Source organism: Syngnathus leptorhynchus, chromosome 16, assembly GCF_054491065.1.
Source record: "Syngnathus leptorhynchus isolate UIUO chromosome 16, UIUO_Slep, whole genome shotgun sequence".
Lineage (NCBI taxonomy): Eukaryota > Metazoa > Chordata > Actinopteri > Syngnathiformes > Syngnathidae > Syngnathus > Syngnathus leptorhynchus.
This window is the reverse complement of record NC_141210.1, coordinates 7,295,130-7,320,173: the sequence shown is the minus strand read 5'-3', so window position 1 is coordinate 7,320,173 and position 25,044 is coordinate 7,295,130. Positions and strand designations below refer to the sequence as shown.

General features: G+C 41.8%; 3 protein-coding genes across 7 annotated transcripts; 1 reads left to right on the top strand and 2 right to left on the bottom strand.

Annotated features, from left to right (window-relative positions):
* Positions 1-1,654: 1,654 nt before the first annotated feature.
* Positions 1,655-5,605, top strand: emp1b (epithelial membrane protein 1b). Its single transcript, XM_085933036.1, has 5 exons — positions 1,655-1,768; positions 3,042-3,129; positions 3,924-4,032; positions 4,363-4,503; positions 4,581-5,605. Exons 1-5 carry the CDS (start codon positions 1,704-1,706, stop codon positions 4,739-4,741), a joined length of 564 nt encoding a protein of 187 aa, XP_085789162.1. The 5' UTR covers positions 1,655-1,703; the 3' UTR covers positions 4,742-5,605.
* Positions 5,031-8,772, bottom strand: gsg1 (germ cell associated 1). Its single transcript, XM_085933037.1, has 5 exons — positions 8,006-8,772; positions 7,240-7,287; positions 6,985-7,149; positions 6,794-6,905; positions 5,031-6,414 (listed from the first exon to the last, which is right to left on the bottom strand). The coding sequence occupies exons 1-5, from the start codon at positions 8,301-8,303 to the stop codon at positions 5,967-5,969; spliced, it is 1,071 nt and encodes a 356-aa protein (XP_085789163.1). The 5' UTR covers positions 8,304-8,772; the 3' UTR covers positions 5,031-5,966.
* Positions 8,773-9,369: 597 nt separating this feature from the next.
* On the bottom strand, positions 9,370-22,956 carry tcf20 (transcription factor 20). Of its 5 annotated transcripts, XR_015068421.1 has the most exons (8): positions 22,856-22,956; positions 22,375-22,757; positions 12,700-20,640; positions 12,497-12,590; positions 12,258-12,307; positions 11,722-11,777; positions 10,752-11,097; positions 9,370-10,439 (listed from the first exon to the last, which is right to left on the bottom strand). XR_015068421.1 is itself a non-coding variant. In XM_085933035.1 (7 exons), the coding sequence occupies exons 3-6, from the start codon at positions 19,621-19,623 to the stop codon at positions 11,718-11,720; spliced, it is 7,128 nt and encodes a 2,375-aa protein (XP_085789161.1). In that variant the 5' UTR covers positions 19,624-20,640; positions 22,375-22,757; positions 22,856-22,956; the 3' UTR covers positions 9,370-11,097; positions 11,697-11,717. The 5 variants fall into 5 exon arrangements, 4 of the variants coding, with proteins under 4 accessions (XP_085789161.1, XP_085789158.1, XP_085789159.1 ...); XM_085933035.1 differs by having other exon boundaries at positions 9,370-11,097; positions 11,697-11,777; XM_085933032.1 differs by having other exon boundaries at positions 9,370-11,097.
* Between the last annotated feature and the right edge of the window lie 2,088 nt (positions 22,957-25,044).

Below are 25,044 nucleotides of genomic sequence, written 5' to 3'. Positions count from 1 at the left end.
TTCACTGGAATGAATGTTGTACTCATCTGACCTGCCTTCAGGTCACTCTTAAGGTCACTTTCCTGGATGTTCAACAAAGGCTGTTTCTCACTGAGCTGCGACGGTTAGCGTGGGTTTGCGGAAGGTCTGAATGATATTTTTCATCAGGATTCCTTCAAGGACGCAAATGGTCATAAAGACCATTTAACAGTCAACAAAATTTCTATGCGATAAGAAAAAACGAACCGTTTGCAACCTTGACGAAATGCTAACATTCGCTACGTACGCCGACACTTATCTTGGTTTCTGATTAGCATCCTGCTAGCTTATGAAATCAATATTCCGCATAACATTTACCTGTTTATATCTGTCTGAAACAACTTATCGAAACGATGCTATCATACTGTTTGGCTAAAAGGCTTCTTTGAGTTGTTTTGATAAAAATCAGTTTCTCTGCTATCACGCTTTCTCAATTTATGGTTGGTATGTTCTTGCTGTGAGGATTTGACATTCCACAATAAATACCACATTCATACTTATGATTTACATCTTGACTACAGTTGGAAAGCAAAGAGCTCATGGACAAAAAAAAAAAAAACATGCAATGATGAGCTTGCATATATTCAGCAACATGATCTGATTTCCAAGACGTTATATTTTCCCTTTTACTAAAAGAATGCGGTACTGCTACACGTGGGTGAGGGATGGATGACTTTGACTCACTGGAAACATTCAAACCATATACCACAAGCTATAAACGAGCAATGTGGATGATAATAATGAATTAATAGTCTGAAGCCGTCTCCTCCTGTTCTCATTACCCTCGGCTTCTCTAGCTTGACACTCCACCCGTTTCTTCCCCACCCTTGTCGTTTTTTTTTTTTTCCCGTTCCTTCTTTCTCTTTCAAGCTGTGACATGCACTCATTTGCCCCCACCTCTTTCTCGATTGCAACCAACAACATTCTTTCTTCCTCAAACTCCTTCCTCTAAAACAAAAGCAGGAAAAGAAGGGTGTTGATCGTGAAAGAAATGCTACTGGAAACTTTATTTTTCCTCTGAGCTTGTGTTTATAGCTACAGCAATCGCACACCGCATGAATACAAATAAATAAATAAATAAATAAATAAATAAATAAATAAATAATGATCGGCCACAACAGTAGTAGTTTTTTTTTTTAGTAAATTAAAAAAACAAAACAAAATCGGAGACACACCCCACCATTTCGTCATCTTCCAGTTAAAATGCAAACGTGGAGAACTTGTGTAGGTGTAATGACAGATACTTTTGCCCGTATAGTATTGTGATTACGATCCGGCCAGTCTGTCACCATGGCAACCCCGTGTACATTCATCAATGTCCACTGTTAGGGAGTTCCCCCACCAAACCTCAGTGAGTCATCTGCTGCCCTCCCAGAACAAAAATCACCATCAGCTGAGTGACAAAGTCAGGAGACACCAAAAAGGAGGAAAGTATGTTGTATAAGAGTCCCCCGTGCGTGGGTGTATATGTGTGTGTGTATATGTGTGTGTGTGTGTGTGTGTGGTGAGAAGCTGGGCGGGCAGCGGGGAGTTGTGGGAGTGTGCGGTGGACGAGTAGAAACTTGGGGTGGGTTAGACCAAGTAAAATAGAGTATATTAGTTTTGAGTCATAGGAGGGGAGGGCAAAGAGGGGTGTGGACTTGAAAAAGAAGGCGGGGCAAAAGCAGGCGGACGGGTAGTCTCTCATGTTTGTACTTTGCCAGGCTGAGTCTGAAATTAGTGTTCGAGACAGCCAGCCAGCCATTAAACAGTAAGTTGAAGATTTCTATTTATAAACTCCAAACAATACTTATGAAATTATTGTTGCTGATGAGTAGTTGATGGTTTGATTGTGTGCACTTGGTGTTTTTTTTTGTGTCCTTTAAATAATGTCAATTTAAGAGGTTTTGTTTAACTCTTCTATTTTTGTAGTCAGGTTTTGGAAGATTTGTTTTAAAGTCATGTGTTTTTGTTGAAAGTGTAAAAGAACATTTATTGGGTGTATTTTTCCATGTTGAGTAGCCAACTTTTTGTCTTTTATATCCTATTCCGGTAATTATTGAAAATATTACCCTCTGACAGAAAAAGAGATGAAGTCTGTATTTGTACGCCTATCGCCTCAGGCAGAGATTATACAAGACAAATATTTGACGACTCAATCTTTCATTTCACTGTAGGCAGATAAAAGGTGGGGAAACATCGATGTAGATGAGTCGGGCGTGAACACGTGTTTCGGCGTCCGCGTATGCGTTCTTGGCGGTGTGCGTGAGTGAGCGCGTTAGGCAGAGAGCCTCGGCCCAACCCTTGACCACTCCTTTTTTTTTTTTTACTGTGGAAAGAAGCAGCACATTCCAGATGTGACTCTTCCATACTTCACACCCAGTCTTTAAAAAAAAAAATATTGAAATGTCGTATGAATTTGTATGCAGAAAATAAAACCTTCATTAAATATTTGATCAAAGGACTCAGTCAGGGTGGGGCCACCTCATTCATTTTGATACACATTACAAGGCGACGTGAATGGATTGGAAATGTTCTGATGTGGTTTTGTGCTTAGGGTGCGAGTATTTCTCTGCAGAAATTCAAACTAGAGGAAGGATAAGTTTAGGCCCAGTCACACGAAGGAGGGGGGTCTGTGTGAATATTCTTTACAGTTATTTTAAGGAGTGGCAGGTTTCTTGCAGGCATCAGGCAGGCAAGTCCAAACTCATCTTCCCGCCACTCAAAATTTCCTCAAGTATAGTCAAGATTTAGTTTGTTGTATTCAGTCCTCGCATCTAAACAGCAACACTCACGCTTTGGATATAACTCAAAAGTAATTAGAAGTTGGAAAAACCAAAAAAGATGAGCGCGAGCCAGCATTTGGACCTCGCTCGGTCGGGTCACGTGTGTTTTTATGAAGATGGGCGTGTGCTTTTCATTACTGGCTTACGTTCAGAAAGCTAGCGGCCATATTTGACTTTTAAAGTGTTTGATGACATATTCATTTGAAAAAAAGTGGCACGACTGCTTTTCACCAACTTCCTTGTACTTGTCTCACACAGCACCGCCATCATGCTGATTCTTCTCGCTGCCATCTTTGCCCTGCATATTATTGCCATCATTCTACTCCTGGTGGCAACCATCGACAATGTAAGTGCGCACACACACACACACACACAGCTTCGTCATCGCCGTAAGGCTTCAAGGCATGCATAGGAGACATCGGTATGTTTTAATGACAGCAAAAAGAACCTCCTGACGAGTGATTGATTGGCGACGCTTTCATCACTCCCGAAAAGTCTGTAAGCTCCATTGTCTTACTCTTTAGGGGCGCTTGGCGAAAGGGATGGGCAATAGTTTTGACATCTCATGATGAGAGATGACGGAAGCATCTTCCTCTCTTATTGCTTCTAAATTGTAGCTGACACTTGAGGGAGACGACCTGCACATACTCGTCATTCACGCGCAAAATATGTGACATTGTTGCCTGTGTTTTACGTGCCACGCAGAGACTTGCGGAATGCCGCACCGCCCGACACATTCCACGCTCGGATTTTTTGATTACAAAGCACGTCTGAACATAAGGAGTAAACCCTTTCAAGAACAAGCAACCGTGACGATAATATTTTGGGAGATACATCATGAAAAGAGCAGCCAATAGCTACTGAAGGCCCAAACCACGCCCATACACTCGCTGACATCGCTCCCGAGCCTTTTAAAAGGCACACGTCACACCAGGGTTGTTGTTGTGCTATTTCTTCATTGCCAAAAAACAACAAACACACACTGGAAAGTTTAAATGTGGAAGCTGGAACGGATTAAAGCCATTTCAATTCATTTCAAATTGATTCTTGATTTGATAGCGAGTCAATAGAGTTACAACTGGGTCACGGTGTAACTATTTTTATATTAGACAATCAAATTGTTTCTACTATCTCCCTCAGGCTTGGTGGGTGACTGAAACCATATCCACTGATGTGTGGTTCCGGTGGATATTAGTGAATGGAGAGTGGAACGCCACCGACCTTCCGACGGGCTCACACTACCCACAGGGTAAGATACACACACACACACACACACACACACACACACACATAAATCAGCATCAGCTAGAGGGAAAACCTGTTCTTCGGCACAGGTGCTACTTCCCAATTCTAAAAGTTCTGGCTCAGGCCCTGTGTGCAAATCAACAGTGTCAAATATTTGAACCTCATTGGCCTCGCATTTAGTCAAATGAATTCAACTTTGGCCTGTGTTAAACATTTACCACGTGTTTGTCATTTGACAGATATTTTTAATTTTTAAGCCAGACATATTTTTTCAAGACCAAAGCATTATATTACACATTTGAACAGGTATTGCTTTTTCTGACTCCCCCTACAGACTACCTCCAGGCAGTGCAAGCTACTTCAGTGCTAGCCTGTATATTCTCCATTCTGGGAATTTTCGTCTTTGTAGCTCAGCTCTTCACTTTGAACAAAGGACAGAGGTTCACCATCTCTGGCGTTTTCCAAGCCCTTGCCTGTAAGTTTCTTCTCGGATGTTACTTTCTTTATCGTGCGAGAACAAAAAAATAAATGACGATTCCTCCTCCCTCTCAGGTCTCTGCATCATGATCGCCGCCTCCATCTACACGGATCGTTTCCATCTGGATGAGAGTGTCGGTTCTTATGGTCATTGCTATATCCTAGCATGGATCGCCTTTGCGCTCACGTTGATCTCCGCTATCACTTACTTTGTGCTACGCAAGAAGACTGCATGAGAGGAACACCAGAAACAAAACCCATCCAACCAAAATGGTTAGGTTGGATTGATTGTTTTTAGCAAAAACCTGATCTTTAGTTACTGAGCAATAGCAGATTGCAACATTCCACAATGGCAGTAGAATAGGAGGCACAACCAATTTAAATTGTATTGGTGTGGAATATTATTTCCACAAATGTGCATATGATGCAAAAAGAAAGTAAGAGCCAGCATCACTTTCTGTAACAAAAAAAAAAAAGGATTTAACAATTAAAATCTGTAATCTTTGTACGTCATTTTAAATATGGATATAAGTGGATAAAAAAAAAAAAAAGGCGGTGCGTCTATAATTTTTTAAGTTTTTTTTCCTCCCCATTATTTTATTGCAAGTTTATCAAGTTAAATTCATATATTTTATATGGTCTTTCTCTGTGATAAGTGTTACTCAAATTCATTCTGGTGCTTCCCTATCACGACGGCATCGGTCCAAAGTGACATGTTGCTAGATTTAAGAATGACTTGATGCCAATACATTTTCCAGTAAACAATGATGTGTGCTTGTTTAGGAATTATTTAATATTAGAAAGAGTCTAACAGTCATATGTTCAAAGATACAAATCTTTCAGTCATATAAAAAGTCCCTTCTAAATGATCTTTTGAATTGAATGCTCTAGGAATTTTTTTGAAATGATAAATTTTGCTATGGTAACAATAATTTTCACCTTCTAAATGTCATATTGCTGACTTAGGAATTGACACTGCCTTTAATACAACAAATGTAAATATGTTTCCTGTTATGCTTTGTATATCTAATGCTGTTCTGTTTTGTTGTTTCTCATCATGGATGATTATTTTTATGATAATAAAAAGAGATTCCCAACCATTTATTGTCATTTGAGAGTTTTCATTATCCTTTCCATTCTTTCCATCCTTCCCGTCATTAACAGTACTTCCATTTCACCCAAGTGCATAATAAATGCTTTCAGAGTTATGTTCTTTTCTCTGTTATGAATCGGTTAATGGGCTTGTTAAGTCCATTTCCCACCTTGTTATTCTTCTTCACATTGTAAAAAGAAGAAAAGAAAAATGACATCACAGAAAAGGTTTTAGCAGGAATAAAACTTTAGTGTACTTATCAAAACAACATGGAGCAAAAAAAAAAAAAATCACCTTTGTTAATATCCAATTCTGACCTGAGTTCTAGAATTGATCACATCTGACCAAATGAACTGTACCATAAGAGTTCAAATAGGGTTATAATATTCCTGATGTGTGTAAAGGGGAACTATCTTCTCCTGTCTATGGGCAACAGCAGGTGATCCAGGTGAGTGAGATGGAGAAGGGAGGGACAAACGATGCAAAGGAGACGCAAGGTGAGAGGATGGAGGAGGAAAGGACACAGAGTGAGTTAGAGGAATACAAAGGGAAGGCTTACCGGGCAGCGGTGACTTGGTTGGTGCTTGATCGTAGTATGGGGACAAATGGGAGATTGGCGCATTGGATTGGTGAAAAAAATGGCCCATGCCAGAGTTGGGTGTCGACAAATAAGGTGCCGGGGGCAGGAGCCCCACAAAGTTGAAAGGGTTGAGGCTGGAGTTAAGTCGGGCTCCCACCATCAGGACCTTTTTTGTGTAGTTGTTTAGAGTGGACACGCCAGCTGACATGCAGACAGTGAAGGCGAACCAGGCCACGCTGAAAAAGAGACAAATGGGAATGTGTTCAATTCTGGAAACTTTCATTTGACTTGGACAATGTTAGTCTTTGTCGAGGATAAACAATATATATGCCTGTGTGTATTATTATGAACGGTCTAAATGTGTTGCTCCACCATTTGTGTTCAAATTTCCGTAGCCTCTAAAACCGCAACTATCAATGTGTCAGACTTTCCATGAGGCAAAGCAACTTTGTAATATTTTTTAAAATTTAAGTGGGAGTGGCATTAAATAGCTTGAAGGCTATTTTTGAAGAATTGGTTACTATTTGCTATCAAAAGTGAGGTGAGACGACTTCGACCATATAGCGCCGGCGGGTATCTATATTTTAAAAATCTTTGCGTGTATAGAGGACTCACTAAAATGCCCAAGAATAACCGTAACTGTGAGGCTTGAAATCTTCTGGACCCATGGACACCGTAGTCTGAAACACCTGCATGAACATCATGTGACCCACCATTCCAAGCAAACCTGGAAAAGACAGGGGGGGGGAAAAAAAAAATTGAAGACATTCCATAGATATCAAATTGTTCATAAACCAATTTGGCACCTCCCAAAACTGTGAAGACAGCAGCAAAGGCGTTAAGCAGCTGGCCCCAGCGTTGAGTGGACGGGAACCAAGCCCTGATGCACAACTGCACGGAGAGCAGGATGCAGCTGATGAACAGCAGAGCCACGTACATGAGCTCCAAGGACAACGACAGCCACATCATGGCTGAGGGAATGTGAGAGAATAAAAAAAAATATATATATATATATATTTACAAACAATTTAGAATTTGACCAACTATGCGATGCAAGTCACCTTTTTCAGATCCCGGAGTCAAAGTGTAGAACCCTCGACACTTCTCCTCTGGAATAGAAATTTGAAGTTTTATAGTACAGCGGAAACCCATGAAGTCATTCATACAATTTGGAAGTGGACAATTAGTCTGGAAAATATGCTTCTGAGGTCAGACATGATTTCACATCATCTTATAAGAACTCCGATGATATTCAGCCCCTGACCTTTTGCTCTCTGGATTTCTGATCCATGATTGAGCCATACTGCTAAAGACTAAATCTCCACAAGCAAAACACACACTTTAGATAATCCCCTTTAGGCTGAGCGCACACACACGCACACAAATTCTAATTTACACAGACCAGGAGCTCAGTTCCCTATTATCACCTTGGATTTCCATTCCCCGTATGACCCAATTTGTTGTTTCCACTTCCTGTTTGTGTGAATCCTCATCTGACACCTTGGCAATCATGCTGCGCTGCACTCACGATCAATCCAACGTCTACAGCATGGATTGATAACTTTAACAGTTTGGGATTTTGGTGTTTAAGGCCAGAAAGCAAATCTGATTGGTCAGATTGTGATTATAATTTAATTTATATCAGTTATCACTATTAATTTTGAAGTCTAATCTAATATACAGCCAAGAGAAAGGCTACAAAAAAGGAGTAAAAAAAATAATGAAAAAAATCAATTTTATCACTCAAATATTAGAATTCAGTAAATATTTATTTATGCCACTTTACGTGTCCTTTCACCGTTCGTGTGTTTTGCTTTGAACGCTCACCCCACGCGTCCGTGTAGATGTTCTCCTCGCAAGTGACAAACAGGCCCGTGTGAAAAATGGGGAAGACAAAGCGGTCGTCTCCCGTCTCCCAGGAGAACTGGATGCTGGACGAGTTGGACACACCGGGAACTGGGATGCATTTGCTATGCTTGGTGGGTGAACACAGAGGTTTGGGTACCTTCTGTTTACCCACACACCAGTTGGAGGACGTGAGCGCCATGGCAGCCAGGAAGAGAGACACAACAGTCTGGATGAAGGAGAGCTCGGGGGAGCGCATTTGCTGAAGGAAAGCCATCATGCCTGTGTGAAGAAACACCTTGACCAGCGATAAGGAATATATGCCTGAGGTTTGTTGTCTGTCTACATGTGTTGCTCCACCTTTTGTGTTCAGTTGTTTAAAAGGCTTACCACATACAAATGTTATTTATTAGCCTGTCTATGAATGGTTGCACTTTTTTTTTTTGCATTATGTTAAATGAATTTAGATGATCTAAAGCAATGCAGTGTGGTAGTGAATCGTTAGAGATTTTTTTTTCCAAAACCATCAAATGATACACAATGCTACGTTTAACAAAAATATAGAAATAATTGAAAGTATTGGATCAAATGGGAAAACCATAACAGAAAAATAGCAAACGTCTGGTAATTAGAGGGTTAATTCGGGGGAAAGTCGGAGAGAAAATATCCAATTCTCCACCAGGTTTAATTTGAAATAATATATATATATAAATAAAAATGTTCAATTAAAAATAAGAAAAAATGCACTCACCGCCTGCAGCGTCTCTACGGGTTAGTTTCTCATCGCCGCTCCACTTTCAGTCTTCGCTCATCACATAGTGAGGAGTGCCAAATGAGGAGGCCTGCATTCAGACTCAGACACACACACGCACGCACACACACTCGTCTTCTTTAATCCATATTAATCCAAAACAGACAACTCTTTTCCATCTGTTTTCATTTTGGCTATTCCATTCATTTTCCCTCCAATTCATCATCACCGTCACCGCCGCCTGACCCATGTGTGGTCTCCTTCCCCTTTAGCGTGACCTTGACGTGATGAAAAGATGGCAAATAAAGAATTTAATGAACATTGCTTTTTCACTGCTATCATGTTTTCTGAGCCCTAATGGATTCCTGCACTCATTCCACCCTAAATATTTGGGTTGAAAAGCAGAGGATAGAAAAATAATGCTCTTAGAGTAAAACAGTGACTAGGTGGCTTTACAAAAAAATAATAATAATAATAAAATAAAGAGTACATTTTATGTCCCTTACCGAACACGTTACCTGTGGGTGGAATATTTGACTGAAATCAACATAAAAGGAAAATAAATAGAAACTGCTAATTTCATAAGGGGTGGCATAATCTATTTATTGGTTAAATCCTGAAGAATTCTTTGCCAGTTGATTGATTGCATTTTGAAGCAATAGAAGCAAAAAGGCGTAAACTACTCAGCGGTGACTTGCAGAGCTGCTGTTGAATCACTGACACCTAGCTTGGTTCTGAAAATGGAACAAACGTATGGGGAACTTGCATTCACAAATACTTGCGAGCATTGTTGGGCTAAATATAACACTGGCACGGAAACAGAAGCTCAGAACATTCAGAGATTCTCGCACCGCTTTTAAAATATTTAAAAATAACAAAATGCGCATGGATATTCCCTAGAATAGAATAAAACATATTCCAGGAAAAAGAGCATAGTTGAAGCATTTAAGTGTATTCATAATTCATATACATATTGACAATTTTTTTTTGTGATACATGGTTCTGATAGTGTGACTGCCATCTTTTAGCTTTTTTTTTTTTTTTTTAAAACAAGAATAACAATAAAAAATGATCAGGACAACACCATGTACGACTTACAGTTTAAAATCGGATGGCAATTGCGTCTTTTGAATGGATTCTCAACCTCCTTGCTGTGCTACCGCTGCAAAACTACTTGCTTGGTCCCCATTGGCCCGTGCAGCCAACTGGCCAATCACAAGCTCTCCATCAGAACCTCCTACTCATGTTGTTTAATTCCCAATTCCTATATAAGCGTCCAGCACACAGTTCTCCAACTCCGGACAAGTGCTCAATGTCCTTCATCTTAGTCTCGCTCCACATTGGCCTGGACATTGGTCCTTCGTTTTACCTTCTCCGCGCACTTTAGGAACATTTGTATTCCCCAAAATAAGACTGTGTCCATCTGATTTTTCAGGAATACTTGCTGTACCGTAAAAAGCTCATGATGAAAAATAAGAACACTTTTCAAAAAGGACCAGAATGGTATAGCACTTTCTCTTTCTCATGCACACACGCACGCACGCACGCACGCAGACACACTTACACTACATTGAAAGGCAACAAATGTCCGTTCTCCAAGGCAATAAAATGTCTTTGTGGCAAACTCGACCCTGACATTCCAGGACATCAATTTGGCTCCTTCCTCTCCGGGAATGAAAGAAAGAAGGGGGGGAAAGAAGCAGCCAATTAACGTTCTGACTGAATATTAAGTGAGATACATCCATTTCATCATCATGGGTAAATACTGTTGAGGATATAAAAATAAGAATGAGGGCTAAACTATGAATTCTTCATCTTGATACCATGAGATAAAATAGTATTTTGCAAGAGAAAATCCCAATCTCTCTTTGCTCACTTTGACACCCTGTTTTCTCCCAACAGGCTTCCTTAAATATATCCCCCCAAAAATTCCAGACCAAAAAAATTTGTGATGATAAACAAAAATGTAACACTTACAGGGTATCGTAAGGAAATGAAAGTAAGCCCAGAGAAGAAATTTGCTTCTTTTGTTCTCGACTGAAAAGTTCATTTGTTCCGCTGTCAATCCATTCCACTCTGACCTCCGTTAGTGTTTTGTTTTGAAAAGTTTTTCTCCTTCCGCTTTGTTCGTCTACGCTGCGTGTTTTTTTTTTGTTTTGTTTTGTCTTTCAAGTAAAAAAGCAATAATAGCGGCTTTTCTTTAAAGTCTTGAATGGAAATGATGCTGATTCTCGTTGAAATTGTACATTCCCTTTTGTTGCTTGGCCTTGTGCAAGTCGTCTATCACAACAAGTCTCAACTCTTAGCTGACTCTTGTCCAAACCTGAACACAAGAAGAAAAAACATTGCTGTACAAATATCACACATACTGTGCAAAGTGATAATTATTCATTTTGTTGCAAACCACAATTTCTATGAAAATCCGGAAAGGTGGTGTTATGTAAGATGGGAAACATGCCCCTGTCCCATTTTTTTTTTTTCTGGAATGGGTTGCAGGCATCAAATTCAAAATGCGTGAATATTTGCAAACAAACACACACACAAAACAATCAAAAAATGATTTACAAATTGTAGTCATTCATTGGAACTGGGATTAGTATTTCAAATGGAGGTGATGATATATAAAAAAAAAAAATGTTCCCAAGTAGTTAAGGCTTTGGATAAGAATAAGGAAGCGACAAGGTGCTTGCTGCCTTGGCAACAGGTATTCATAGCTTCCCATCTGCAAGAGCAACCGTGAGACCATAATAATTAATCGTTACTAGGTGGTATGTCGAGGTGAAAAAAATAAAATAAAACAAAAACTAAATCATGACCCTGAATGGCAAAATGATGACATAATGAAAGGTGGGCAAAATAGATCAATAACTAAGGATTCCATTGAGCAAGTTGTCGAACAACATGATGTTGAGGACGACTTACAGGTTCCATGCTGAATAAGTCTCACCCTCTCTCAGACTGCTCCAGGTACACTGACATGACGGGCCGGAGGTTCTGGGTAACCTGCGGGTGAGAACAGTGGATGAAAAAGTTCAATCTGTAAAAGTATCAAATGTTGACTAGCTTGTCTTCCTCTCTCTCTCTCTCTCTCTCTCTCTCTCTCTCTCTCTCTCTCTCTCTCTCTCTCTCTCTCTCTCTCTCTCTCTCTCTCTCTCTCTCTCTCTCTCTCTCTCTCTCTCTCTCTCTCTCTCTCTCTCTCTCTCTCTCTCTCTCTCTCTCTCTCTCTCTCTCTCTCTCTTAACCAAAAAGCTATTGAAAAGGTCCGATGTCATGTCAGAGGGCAAGTAGTTATCTTTTTCATGATTGTATTTTCTAATTAAACCGCATTTTCTAAATAGAAAATAGATGAGAACATTTCTATAAGGAAAATCTATATCTTGATAGAATTTAAAAAATAGAAATATCCAGATATAAAATATTCTTCACTCATCTGAGACAGGGATGAAATTTCATTGAATATTAAAATTGCCTTTGCTCTTTTACCTTGTGCTTCGGACACCGCATTGAGAAGTTATCTTCATTGAGGGAACAGTCTGGAAGGGAGAGGAAAAATATGAAGACAAAACATGCTGAACTCATCTTTTAAGAATACCAGTTGTGTCTCTTAAGAGCGACAGGTTTAACAAAAATAACATTGAATAAAGTTACGATAACTATTCTGAACACGATTTGTTAATCTGATTTATTTTTGCAGAGTCAGGTTTTTTAAACCTTTTTCTCACCTGTTTCAATGGCACAAATATAATGATAACGACGTATACAGCCTTTACTGTAGCAGCCCAGGGTGGAGCCGACCATCTCGCAGTATGAACAGCTCTAGGACACAAAAGCAGAAATGTTCATGAGCAGCGACCGCTAAGTAGCTTTCTTAGAAACCGCAGCAATAAACAAATCGAAACAGATCACACGGGTTAACAGTACTTACTGTTTCTCTAGCACCATCTAGCGCCTCCTGCAGGCCGTAAAGTCTCCCATTGACAAGGTATACTCCACTGGTCCACACGATGCACGCTTCATGAACCCACAACTCTTCTGGGTCCATAGGCATCTGAGGCAACTGGGCGAGTTGTGCCAACGGTCCCAAGGAATCCAAAGCTGGCGGCGGAGGTTGGAAGGGGAGTGAAGCCTTACTGTTGGATGGCACCATTCTGGGGGAGTCCTCACTGGATTTGTGCCTCCGTTTGAAGCGTGGATGCGAGGTCAGCTTTCGGTGTTGTGGTCGTTGTTGGGCTTCCTCCGCCGGTTGCTCCGGTGGCTGTATGGGCAACTGCTGCTGCTCCGTGTCAAAGTCTGGCTCTCTTTTAAGCTCTGGAATCGGTATGATATCAAGGTTCAGGTCCCAGGATAAAGATGGGGCTTTATTGGCAGTGTAGGAAGAGGTAAAGGTACTGGACTCGCCAATCAGATCTTCTCTAAAAGATAAGGGAGGAGGTCTTAATGTGGCGCAAAGAGATGCAAGATTGGAATCCAAGTTTACGGTACAGTTAGTCGTGGCCACGGGTCTGGGCAACAGAACATGTTGCTTTTGTAAGTTCTGCAAAGTATCGAAAGCATTTGAGACAATTTGTGGATTTGGTCCAGTTTTGGTTGCGGTCGTATGACATTGTCTAAGTTGGGGCTGGTTTTTGGGGAGCTTTGCGGCATATTCGGCGGGATAGTATGGCCCGTAAAGATCTCCGAGGTGTTTGTAATTGGCCCATTTTTGACAGAGACAGCAAAGCTGGCGGCCGGAGTGTTTTGATTCTGTAACAGCAGGTCCAGAAACAACATAGCCAGATGAAGGAAGTGCTTTTCCAGACTGAAGCGTGGTTTCCACCTGGTCCGTCTCCCTCGCTTCCGATTCTCTTTTTGATAACTGTGAGTAAAGAGTTGAGGTTGGTAGAGAATCAGTCGCACTTCCACCTGTTTTCCCTCCGACGGCACTACGCTCTCCTTTCGATTTGTCATCCTCAGCATTTACGATCGTGCAGACTGACCCGATCTCTGGTATTTTGTTTTCCACATGAATGTGTGGAACAAACAGGCCTTTGAGATTTGGATCCAGGAATCCTCTATTTATGCTGCTAGAGCCTTTCGCCCCCAGCGGCGTTTCCGGGTTATCTCTAGCGGCTGATTGCGATGACGGTGGCCCTCCTCTTCTCATTCTTTGACGTCCTCTTCTATCTGGTGAGCCGTCTTCATCTTTCATACCTTTGCGCCGGCGTCTCACGGGTTTGACTTCTATCTCAGGTTGAATTGGTTCGCTGTCGACATCCACTTTTATTTCCTGTGTTAAAATGGGCGGCAACGGAGGAGGAGTGCTTTTGTTTTCCAAGATGGAGTTGGCTGTGCTGGTTGTGGTTTGAACTGTGTCAGGGATTGTCAGGACATCTGGAATGGGAGTTGGTGGCAGCTGAGAATTCTGATTCATGCTTTGGGCTTGAGACTGGACCTGTGGTTGGCCTTGGTTTTGGACACGTTTCTGTTTATTGACACTTCCAACAGGTCTGCCCTTCTTTTTGCCAGATGGAAAATAGCCTTTAGGCACAGCGTTATCTGGAGTCTTACAATCTTGTGTGGACAGATTTGGCCGAGGAGAGGACATCTGGTGTCTGCTCAGAACATGTCCTTGAGACTGGCTATGATGGGGCGAGGTAGCTCTATAGTAATCACTGCCAGCGTAATCATCAAATCCCATGCCAGATTCTTGAAGTTTCTGTCGAAGAAGGTTAGCGGCAGATTGTTCACCTCTTCTTGTCTCGAGCTGCTGGTAAGTATTGGTAAAATGTTGAATGTCTGACAGGGCGGATGAAGATGGAGGCGGAGAACCCTGGACTGGACGTGGAAGTGGCGGAGGAGGGGGTAACGGTCCGAGCAGTGCAAAGTCCTCCTTGTCACCAGACGCTGACACCACAGCAGCTCCTAAGCCAAAGTCAAAGTCTTTTTGTTTATGAGTTTGTGTTTGCGGATTGCATGCGTAGCCAGACAGTGGCAACGGGCCAGTCTCATCTACACCTCTGAAGGGCATCATGTCATTTAGTGAGTGAGTGTCTTCAATATAACCATCATCCCCTCCTGCAACTCTTGGAAAATTGATAAGGTCTTGGTCCTGTGGGTCATTAAACGGTGGGATTGTTGCATTTGTAAAGCCCGGGTAATGATTTGTTCCGTCATCAACATGGCCGACAGGCTTTGTAACACTTGGTGATATTTTCTGTACTATTGCCTCTAGTTTCAAACCACGTCCTTTCTTTGGAGGCAAGGCTTTTGTAATTCCACTTGATGGAGAAAGAGATTTAGGAAAGGTATTCTCACCGGGCAAAGGGGAAGAGAGGCGCGGCACATCCGAAGAGGATGATTCGTCGTCGTTGCGGTGGTTTGATTCCGAGTGCGCCCCGGCAGCGTTTGAATTGGTGGCAGCTCTCTGTTGAGAAGCATCCTGCAGTAGCCTTTTGGCAGGAATGGGAGAGATAAAAGAACGCACTCTCCTTCTCAATATGAGAGGATTGGTCTCACCAGGACCTCCAGATTTAGTTTGACGTTGCACCTGTGGTTGTTGAGTAGAAGTTGCGTCAGTTTGAGGTTTGGATGAGTTGCAAGGAGGAGGAAGGCAGGGTCGTTTAGTTTCCTCAAGCTCTGCTGTAGCCTTGGAAGGAGGCAAAGTGCCTTGTGAACCTGCAGGAACAGATGACGGTGGAGGAAGTCCCTGTGTCCTGTAGCAAGAATCCGTTTCAGTCATTCGAACAGCATCTCTGCCTGGAGGTGTGGACTCCCACATTTTCATGTCATAAAAGCCGCTTTGTTGATGGAGCAATGTTTTGGTTGCATGTTGATCACTATGAATGTCCGTTTGAGGGACCATCATCTGCCTGTGCTCCGAATGACTGACTTTATGTCGTCCTGGGGAAGAAACGGGCAACATCATCATGTCCTTAGCGGATCTATTCATTGCTTTTACCCAGTCGTTTATTTCCTGTGAATGCTGGAAAGGTCCACGAGGATGAGGATACATTTGAAGCTTGTTTGTAGTTTGAGCCTGGGGTGATAAATTATGGTATGGATGATGGGAAGGAAAATGAGAGTGGCCACGAGGCATATTGCTTTCTCTTGCGTCTCCAAAGCGATAACCTGGGAAATTGTTGGCGTTGCTTGTTGCTAAATCCACACCGTGAAGATATGACTGATGTCTTGATGGTGATGATAAAGGATTTGTGCTCAGAGAATGGGGAGGCAGGTGCCTGTAAGGGTCAGAATTAAGCACAATGGATGAATGTGGATATTTTGAAGAATATTCCATATCACTGTCATTTGTTCCACTACTGCCATGGCAATCGGGATTGGGACCAATCTCTTTGGGTGCCGTTTCAAGTTTGAACACTTTTTTCTCTAAAATGTCCTTTTTACTCAGGTCAGTGGCTGATGCTGGAGAAGAAAATGGCTGCTGAATCACAGAGGCCGCACTCTGGTTTTTCTCTCGCTCCCTGCTACTTTCCCTGTCCCTCTCTGGTGTGCCCCGTCTATTTGGTGACACATCACAGATGACGGAGCGACGTTCTGATTTCTGAGAATCCGCTTGACCGGTACACCCTTTGAGCGGCTCGGGCGCTTGCAAAAGGAGCTCTTGTACAGTAGAAGATGAAGCAGACATATTGGGTAATGTTTTTCTTTGTGGAAGAGAGTAGTCGGCTAAATTGATATGTTTTGGTTGGATTGGCTGTGAGTCAGAATCTCGTGGTAAATGATCTTCGGACAAATCCATTTCTTTTTTGGGAGTATTTTGCAGTATCTTGGGATGGGAAACATCCGTCTTAATTGAAGATTGAAGACCTGCTGCAAAATTGCTTTTACTTCCGAGTCGATGATTCGGATGTTGGGGCTTTCCACTAGTGCCCATTAGGGACAAATGGTCAGTGGCTCCACCTTCCATCATCCTGGTGTTTTCTGTCATACCGTATGGGTATCTGGTTTGAAACTGTTGTTGAACTTGGAGATGTGCAGGAAATGCCTGTTCTGGTCTTCCGTAACGTCGATCTAAATTATAGCCCTGAAGAACCTCTTGTAAGAGACTAGGGAATTGTTGGATTTGAGAAATGTCCTCTTGACCTTTCGTTCCTATTGCTTGGCCTTTCTTCCCAAATGCCTCTGTTAGAGAACTTGATTCTTTTGAATGCTCAGTACCATAAGCAGAGTGCGATTGTTGATAGTTTCTGGAACTTGATTCCATTACACTTGCTGGGCCAGTCCTTCCTTTCTTCATCATTGACAAATCAGAGCCATATGTTGACTCTACAAAACCATACTTATGGGATCCAAACTGGTTGAGATTGTGGGCCTGTTCAATATTTGATTTTGGATGCTGGCTTGAATAGCGACTTAAGTCAGTCCCTTCCTCTCCATTATTATTCATTGATTCTTTCAAATAGGATTGTGAGTGTTTCTCCTTCAAACAGGTGTCTTGAGGTTGCTTGCTTTTTTCAACCTGACTTCCCTCTGAACGAGCAGAAACAATCACACCGACACTTAGCTGTTCCTCAGACGGTGCTTTTTGTTCATTCTCGTCGTGTGCCGTAGAAGCGGTGTGCAGCAAATTTTCTTTGTCCTGTCCATGCTTTGTGCTGATTTCTCCATCTCGAACCATTTGGCTATTGCCTTTTTCCATTTTCTCAACCCCGTCTTCATGTTCGATTTTGATCTGTTCGTGTTTTATTTCGACACTCTTTTTATGGCCACCTTTTGAGTTATTCAATAAACTGGGATGTGAGACACGGTTTGCTTGGGCGGGAGGAATAATACAGGAGGTGGATGAGGAAATAGGAGATTTTGAATGTGAATTTGAGTCAGCATCTGACGACTGACACTCAGTCGGAGATGCTAATGTAGAAGCGGAGCGAGCATTTCCTTTTGAGACTATTTCCCTGGGTGATGACTTACAAATCAATGTTTTAGCATTTAATGCTTTTCCAGGTGGTGGCTGGTTTTGACTGTGAGGGGGATGATAGAAAATTGGTTCCGATCCACTGCTTGCGCCACTCATCCGCCTCACTCTTGTATGTGAGCCCTCTATTAAATGATCATCTTGCTCGATCTTGGTCTCGGCTGACAGATAGGAAGAGTCTTCATTGGCGACGGTTTCTAAAGCAGCACTTTCAGCAATTCCTAGAACAGATCCATCTTTAACTGTGCCGGTACTCGACGCTGCGCTTGCATTTCTACTCCTCGGTTGCAACGGGGGAACACTGTGTGTTGCTTGTTGCGCCGGTCCACCGTCTTTGCCCTTCTTCTGTGACAGCACGTTGTCAGTCCGAAGCATGTGTTGAATGGTGTTTGGTAAATTAGCGACCTGGGAGCTCAAGGCGTTTAGACTATTTAGTCCTGTATCGTGCATTTTCCCAACAGGGGGAGATGAGTAAACAGATGGGCTTTCCTCTCGGGGCACTGAACCAAGAACAGTTTTGTTGCAGCTTGTTGGCGGGACATTGTTTACTCCAACGGTACTGATGTTATGAGCTTTGTGACCGCCACTGCTACCACAACTACTGATGCTACTGTTTGAGTTGGGCGTTGGACTTAACTGTGACGCAGCCCGTATGAATCGATGACCATGACTGCTGGTATGGGCAGTAGATGAAGGGTGGGAAGGACCGGAGGGGTTGATGTAGGTTTCTGAAACACCCATCGAAGGGGAAGGAGTGGAGCTACAGCTGGGGGAGTGTACTGCCGAGGCAGCTGGGGACGGGTTTGAAATTGGGCTGAGGTTTTGGTTCATCTGACTTTGTTGAGAATGCAGTGGGGATTTGGCTATTTCTTGAGATGTTGACGGTGGCATACTCGTCGGGGTAGAGCCCTGGTGATGTTTACCGTATACTGAGCCAGGAGTTGGGCCTTGGTGTTGCGTCTTCACAGGGTTGTCGTAGCCCACACCTAAATTGTGCTGTGTGTTACAGTGCTGCAGTGTGCCTTCCTTGTGAAGTGTTTGCATTTGTGAAATATACCCAGCATAGTTTGATGCATGGTACCGCTGTTGAACACTCTCCACTGGCCCCGTATTGTTATCACCAGCTGAACTAGAGTTTGCACTTGAGTTGACACTGTGAGAACTGTTGACTTTGGGATCAAAAGTAGCGTTGGCAGTCCCATCAACATATCTCTGCGGAGGAGGGCTGTACATTCCCGATGACCCCGTGGACGCGCCAGCCTGCGGGGAGTACTGTGGGTATTGAGGGGTCAGTCTATGCCCAGAGCTCGGGTAACTCCGATGCTGCAGTCCATGGTGGACTGGAGCGAACGTTTGTCCGTGTTGGCGGCTCAGAGAAGCTGGCATGGCCTGCATTGCAGCGTTCTGGCTCATGTTGTATTGATGAGGAGAGAATGCTCCAGATCCTCCACCTGACCCAGTGCCGGGCCCATAATCTACTGAATATTGTGACATGATCCCAGATGATAATACAGATCCAGCGCCAGAATGTCTGTACTGGGGAGGTATGTGTCCATCAATATTAGGGTAAGCAAATCCTGCTCCATAGACCAGACCTCCTCTTCGAGCTTTGTCCTTCCCGGCCAATGAAAAATAATAATCCATTGTCTCCTTCCTGTAAGGGTTGTTACTGCTGCTGTGAAGGTTACCCTGTGTGGGCGGTGGTTCTACAATGCCTCTGTTTCGAGCACCGTAAGCAAGCATGGGGCTGGCTTGATTGGGATGCGGATGGCCTCGATGAAGGCTCTGCTGTTGCATCGCTGCATAATCTTCTGTCATCCTTGGGGAGACCTGGGGGTCTGCGCTTTGTGGGGGATATGGAGGTCCACCTCCACCCCTCATGCTAAAGCCCGGCGGGAGAGAATGGGGGGTGGGGCTATTAGAAAAATTCTGCATGTTTTTTTCCTTTTTACTTAAAGTAACACAATGCAAAATGCCACCCGCATCTGAGTGAAGTGCTGAAAGCAGGTACCATGGATGCAGAATTTTTTCTTTTTTTTTTTTTTTTAAATTAAATGCTTTGTTGAATCCACGAGAACACTGAATCACTGGGAATATAAGTACCCAACAGATGATGGTTGTATCAAAAAGTAAAAATGTTCTCACTTCAACGTGGCATTGGTATATGGTTGTTTCCACCTAAAAAGGCTCACATCACAGTGGGTTTTAAAATGTGTCGTTATTCATTAGCAGTTTGGCATCAAGAATATGATATGGACGGCTAACACGTCACTATGTAAGGCAACTTTCAAAAGTCTCACTTGCAGATGCTGTACCACAACAGCTTGGGTAAACATAGCTGTTTTAGGATAAAGGTGATGGAAAGATAAAATTGCAATTGCGCAAAAAACGGTTGTTCCATTGAGACGGAATTCTGACGAGATTTTTTTTTTCCTTCTTCTTCTGTTAATATATGTTATTTTGCCAGGATGTGAACCCAAATTGTCTTGGTGGATTGGAGTCAAAAAGATTTGAAAAGAGACTTTTACAAAACACTTTCCAGAACTCCATTGATATGCTCATCCACTCTTAGCTGCAGTGTGACACTTTAGCTCTTGTCTTTCTTGGTCATTCTCATTTGATATCATTTTTTGTTTGGCTTTTTTTGTCTGTCACTGCGTGTATTCATCTGGGTTATAAGTCTTTGGTCCCTCTTATTCCATTATTTCTGGGCATAGATTCCTCTTGATGCTCTCCTGGTACTTCAGCATTTAGCCGTCTTACCTTTGTTATTGTCTGTCAACCATCATTTAATTCTACCCGGCTCCATGGCAACTTATTTCCCAAAAGGAAGGTAATCCATTTATTCCACTTCAAGTTCAGTTGTTTCAAACTCCAGTTGTCGTTTGTTCCTCAGTAACTCCATGCAGATGAATTCATTTTCCAGCAGCTGCTGACCAAAAGATTAGAAGTCTGTAGATACAAAGGATACATATCAAAGTCAGCATGTGAGGGCGGAAAACATCATACAAGTATTACCATCATATGAGAACTAATGCACGTTTAAACGTAAGCATACATTAACATTATTATATATGATTTAAATCGTGAATAAAAGATGCCAAAATTATGCTATAATATATTCATTATTTTATTTTTCAAATATGAACAGGATTAGAATAATTTTGCTCACGAGTCAACGAAAACACAAGCACGACAGTATACTCTTATGACAAACATAAACAGCAACCAGCCACATTATTATTACAACTTACGTTGCAAGAGCTGCATCAAATGGTCCTTCATTACCAAAACTAACAATGCTGAGTTTTGATTGACACTGTCAGAGAATTGCTAATTAAGCAACCTCTCTATATGTATGCAGTACAAGATTTGTACACATTTTATCAAATAAATAGAGACAACAAATTTACTCCGCCTTTATAGACATTTAGGAAAATTGAGATTTTCTCATGGACTTTGACAGTATTTACAGGAATTGGAACATAAAGGCATGCCAAAGCATTTCCTATTGACTGATGAAGAGGTTTGGTGAGCAGTGGGAGCAAGCAACTATGGAAATAAAGTGATATCATCACATAATGCAACTGCTAAAGTAAACAACTTCATGAAGCCAGGCCTCATTATGTTGCCACTAAATGTAAACTTTATTGTGTGTTAACTTCTTTTAATTATAATGGCTCACAACTTGTGGGATTGCACCTTTTTTATGGGGCCAGGACCCATAATTGCCTCAAGTGTCAAGCTTGCATTGTCTCTTTTTTTTTTTTTTATTTTTTTTATAACCAACAGAATGGTTAATTGCCCTTTAACACATTTGCACAATTGTGTTTTGTAAAGTACACCATTAAGCAACTCATTGTAATTACACTATTAATGTAAGTGACACCATTTCCCTGACTGTCATTTTCTTTAACAATACATTGCAAATGAGTAAACACAAATAACCCAGTGATGAGCAGATACAGGAAAAACAAACACAGTGTGTCTGTATCAGGCAGTTGTGCCTTCAAGCATGCCACTGGAATCTGATTTAGAGAAAAATCTGTGCAGTTGGAGGGATTCCATTGATCTCCACCCTTGTATCTTGAGTACTAATTAATCACAGTAGCTCACTGAGCACGACCAACAAATAGAAAAAAAAAACACCCTGTTGTAATGTCAGCAAGACATGACAAGCATGTCAGTAACAGCACAAGCTTTTTGCACTGCTGCACCACTTTTGGGCCAAACATTATGCTGTTTTTTTTAGCAGCTGCATTAGCCAAAGAGAGGCTTTACGCATTCCAATTAGCTTAGTCGTGCTGCCTTTTTAGCTTGGTAAGGTTGGCGTTAGCTTATACACTCCCAATTGGGAGCTAGCAATGCTACAAGCTGTGGTTAGCATCTTAGCAAGACAGCTAATTAGGGTTGATTACGCTCTTGCGCGTTATTACAGAGCGTACACACAACGATAGCCACGGCAGGCTAAAATGCTGCGTTTGGCTAGAAAACATGGGTGATTGGGTACAGATGTTTCTCCCCTTACAATTCAGCGGTGCTGTAATAAACTGTTTTAGCTCGTGTTTATGGAGAAAATGAGCAAGAGACGCGACGTGAGATAATTAGCATCACTCTCCTTGGCGTTTTTCAAGAAGCTAACGTTGGTTCAGGGAAGGCTAGCTAACACCTTCCACATATACTTACCTGAAAACGTAGCAATACAAGGCCCAGCTTGGAGTGAAGGGCTCCTTTTGACAATCCCGCTGTTGTGGCAGGAAACCCCCAGTCTGTCTTGAGTCGAACGCTACGCTGCTTTTTTTTTTTTTTTTTTTTTACCTTCAGCCGTTTTGGGTTTAGGAAAGCCCGACCATCGGCGACCAATTTCGGGAGGGGGGTGAGCCGTCACGACAGTCGTATCCCGGGCCTCTCCTCCGATTTGCCCCCTCTTTTTTCCCTTTTGTCCTCACCTCCAGAAATGATGAGAGCGGGGCACAATCAGGGTGCCTGTGGGTCCCGTCAGCGGTGAGGTCCACACACACCCTCCCTCTCTCCCTCTTTTCACACACCGCTGAGGTGATTGCACCTATCTTCAACAAAAAAAAAAAAAAAATGAAACACAGAAGCCTCTGAACGATCTACCGAAGCGCCTAACGTCACTTTGCGTCCCTGAAGTACATCTACATACCTTCCATCACATGCTGATTTCCCTCCAAGACAATTTTTTTTTTCTTGCAACAGACTGCCTTGACTCTCGCACACAAAACACACACATTCCCTGCACCCCCCCCCTCCCCTCATCTTCCACATCACATCCCTCCATGTCTTTTGTTATTGCTCAGATGTTCCTCTATTTCTACCATTAAAAAATAGATCATTTCAACTAAGTGCGTCTTGTTCTCATCTATTGTGTTATTTTTCTCCTGTGTCCAGTCTACAATAGATACAAGATAAGACTTGCATAGACTGCAGTGTTGTTTTGGTGACTATGTTTTATTGATGCTGGAACACAGAGCTATTCTACTAAGAGCAGCATTGTACTTTTGTTTTAATTGGAACTTAATCTTTGCTGCATTTTTGGTACAACATAATGGATATTTATTGATGAATTAATTGCAATTTTACTGGCATTCAATACATTATGCGAGTGATTTTGTTGTTCATTTAGAAATAGGAACTTAGTGATTTTAGTATTTATTCATTTGAAAAGAAAACATGTCAAATGCTCTTCCATGGAAACCTACCCGCTTGATTTTTGTTTTGATTTTTAAATAAAAAATGATTTAATTAATCACTACAGTTCAAGGTATCAGCCAATCACAAGCCACATACAAAAACATCATTTATTTAATTATTTATTTATTTATTTATTTATTTATTTATTTATAGTTATCTATCTGTAAATGAGATTTTGTCAAATGGCCTTGTGGGGAATCTGAGCATCTTAAAAGAGTTGGGTTATTTTTAATGGCATTTTACTTTCTCCTAAAGCAGATCTGATGTCTGACACTTTGAAAATTCTCTACACTCTGCACCATGGAACAACCAAACCACATTTCATGCAAACACATATACAAATCCAACAATCAAACAGGGAACGGTCATTCAAACAATTAACCTTCCGTGGGTCACTTAACCTATCAATCAAGGCTAAATTCCCTTTTCCTCACAACAGTTCAATGCATTTCTTTCACTTGCAGACAGACGTCTATTTCTATCATAGTTGCCATAGCAACTGCAGCGCAGTGCTTTAACTGTGTATAATTTTTAGGCAACTGACATTTGCAGCTTACATGCACATTTTAATACACACCCACCATTCAGCTAGAATCCTGAAACCAAACAAAATGCGTGCAACATGTGGTAGTGCACTTGTGTGAGCGAGCTGAAAGAGAAAGAGCTGGGAAGCAAAGATGCGCCGTGCATTGATACGCTGAACCAGTAAGTCGGCCAGCCAGGCCTATCCAATCAACAGCAATGCCTGCTGGGATACGCAGAGTCGCTCCATCACCGACAAGGTCACAAAAAAATGATCAAATACAATGGCCCTAGTTTCTGTTTTGTTTTCGAATAGAGGAAACAGACCAAGGCTCGTCCATCAATGATTCTTGTTCCTTATCTAAGTGTCCACTTGAAATGTCACTCATTGTGCTGAAAACATGCACAAAATGAGTTTTTCTGCGTCATGCTGGTTTGCCGTTCAGCAGCTTTGTGACACATTTAAATAGGAATTTTGTGCAAGAGAGCCCTCCCACAGGAGGACAACAAAAGAGCAGTATATGGTTATTTTTATAGTTTGCTTGAAACCGCTGAAGAGTGGATTTTCTTTTCCATTTACATAAGAGCAAAAAATGAAATGTTCTGTACATTGGTTTCTGTACTTTTGAATGTCAGTCAAAGAAACACAACCTCCAACAGTGCACCTCATACCTTTCTTTATACTTCTATGTTATTAGAATGAACAACTTGCCACTAAGCAGATGTTCTAGCAGTTTCCTTGACGACCACCAGAAGTCAAATGACTGAGCAACGGGTACACCGACAAGCCACTTCCATCATATTCTCATTTCAAAAACACAAGCTGTATTTATTCTGTCTCTATAATATTTTTGGGATTGTTTGTATTTGGGTGGGGGGCATACAGCAGCACTGTCTGCATAAAAGGCAGCAGCTTGTACCAATACAAAGTGCTTATAATGTTATGTACAAAATCACAATAAAATAATTTAAAATGATAATAATTATAGATATATCTATCCATGGAAATTTTACCGACACAAATCCAATAAAGTATATAATCAAAACAAATTATAGTGACATTTTCAAATTCCAGCGAATGCGGTTGTAATATCAGTAACCAACAGGGGGCGCACTCAC

Coding starts and splice junctions, on each gene's coding strand:
- emp1b (XM_085933036.1), top strand. CDS start 1,704: ATGTTTGTACTTTGCCAGGCTGAGTCTGAAATTAGTGTTCGAGACAGC. Junction 1,769..3,041: donor AGCCAGCCAGCCATTAAACA/GTAAGTTGAAGA, acceptor TGTCTCACACAG/CACCGCCATCATGCTGATTC. Junction 4,504..4,580: donor CGTTTTCCAAGCCCTTGCCT/GTAAGTTTCTTC, acceptor CCTCCCTCTCAG/GTCTCTGCATCATGATCGCC.
- gsg1 (XM_085933037.1), bottom strand. CDS start 8,303: ATGATGGCTTTCCTTCAGCAAATGCGCTCCCCCGAGCTCTCCTTCATC. Junction 7,150..7,239: donor GACTCCGGGATCTGAAAAAG/GTGACTTGCATC, acceptor ACATTCCCTCAG/CCATGATGTGGCTGTCGTTG. Junction 6,415..6,793: donor GGTTATTCTTGGGCATTTTA/GTGAGTCCTCTA, acceptor TCTCTTTTTCAG/CGTGGCCTGGTTCGCCTTCA.
- tcf20 (XM_085933032.1), bottom strand. CDS start 19,623: ATGCAGAATTTTTCTAATAGCCCCACCCCCCATTCTCTCCCGCCGGGC. Junction 12,591..12,699: donor TAGATGGTGCTAGAGAAACA/GTAAGTACTGTT, acceptor TTTGTGTCCTAG/AGCTGTTCATACTGCGAGAT. Junction 11,098..11,721: donor CTGGAGCAGTCTGAGAGAGG/GTGAGACTTATT, acceptor TCTTGTGTTCAG/GTTTGGACAAGAGTCAGCTA.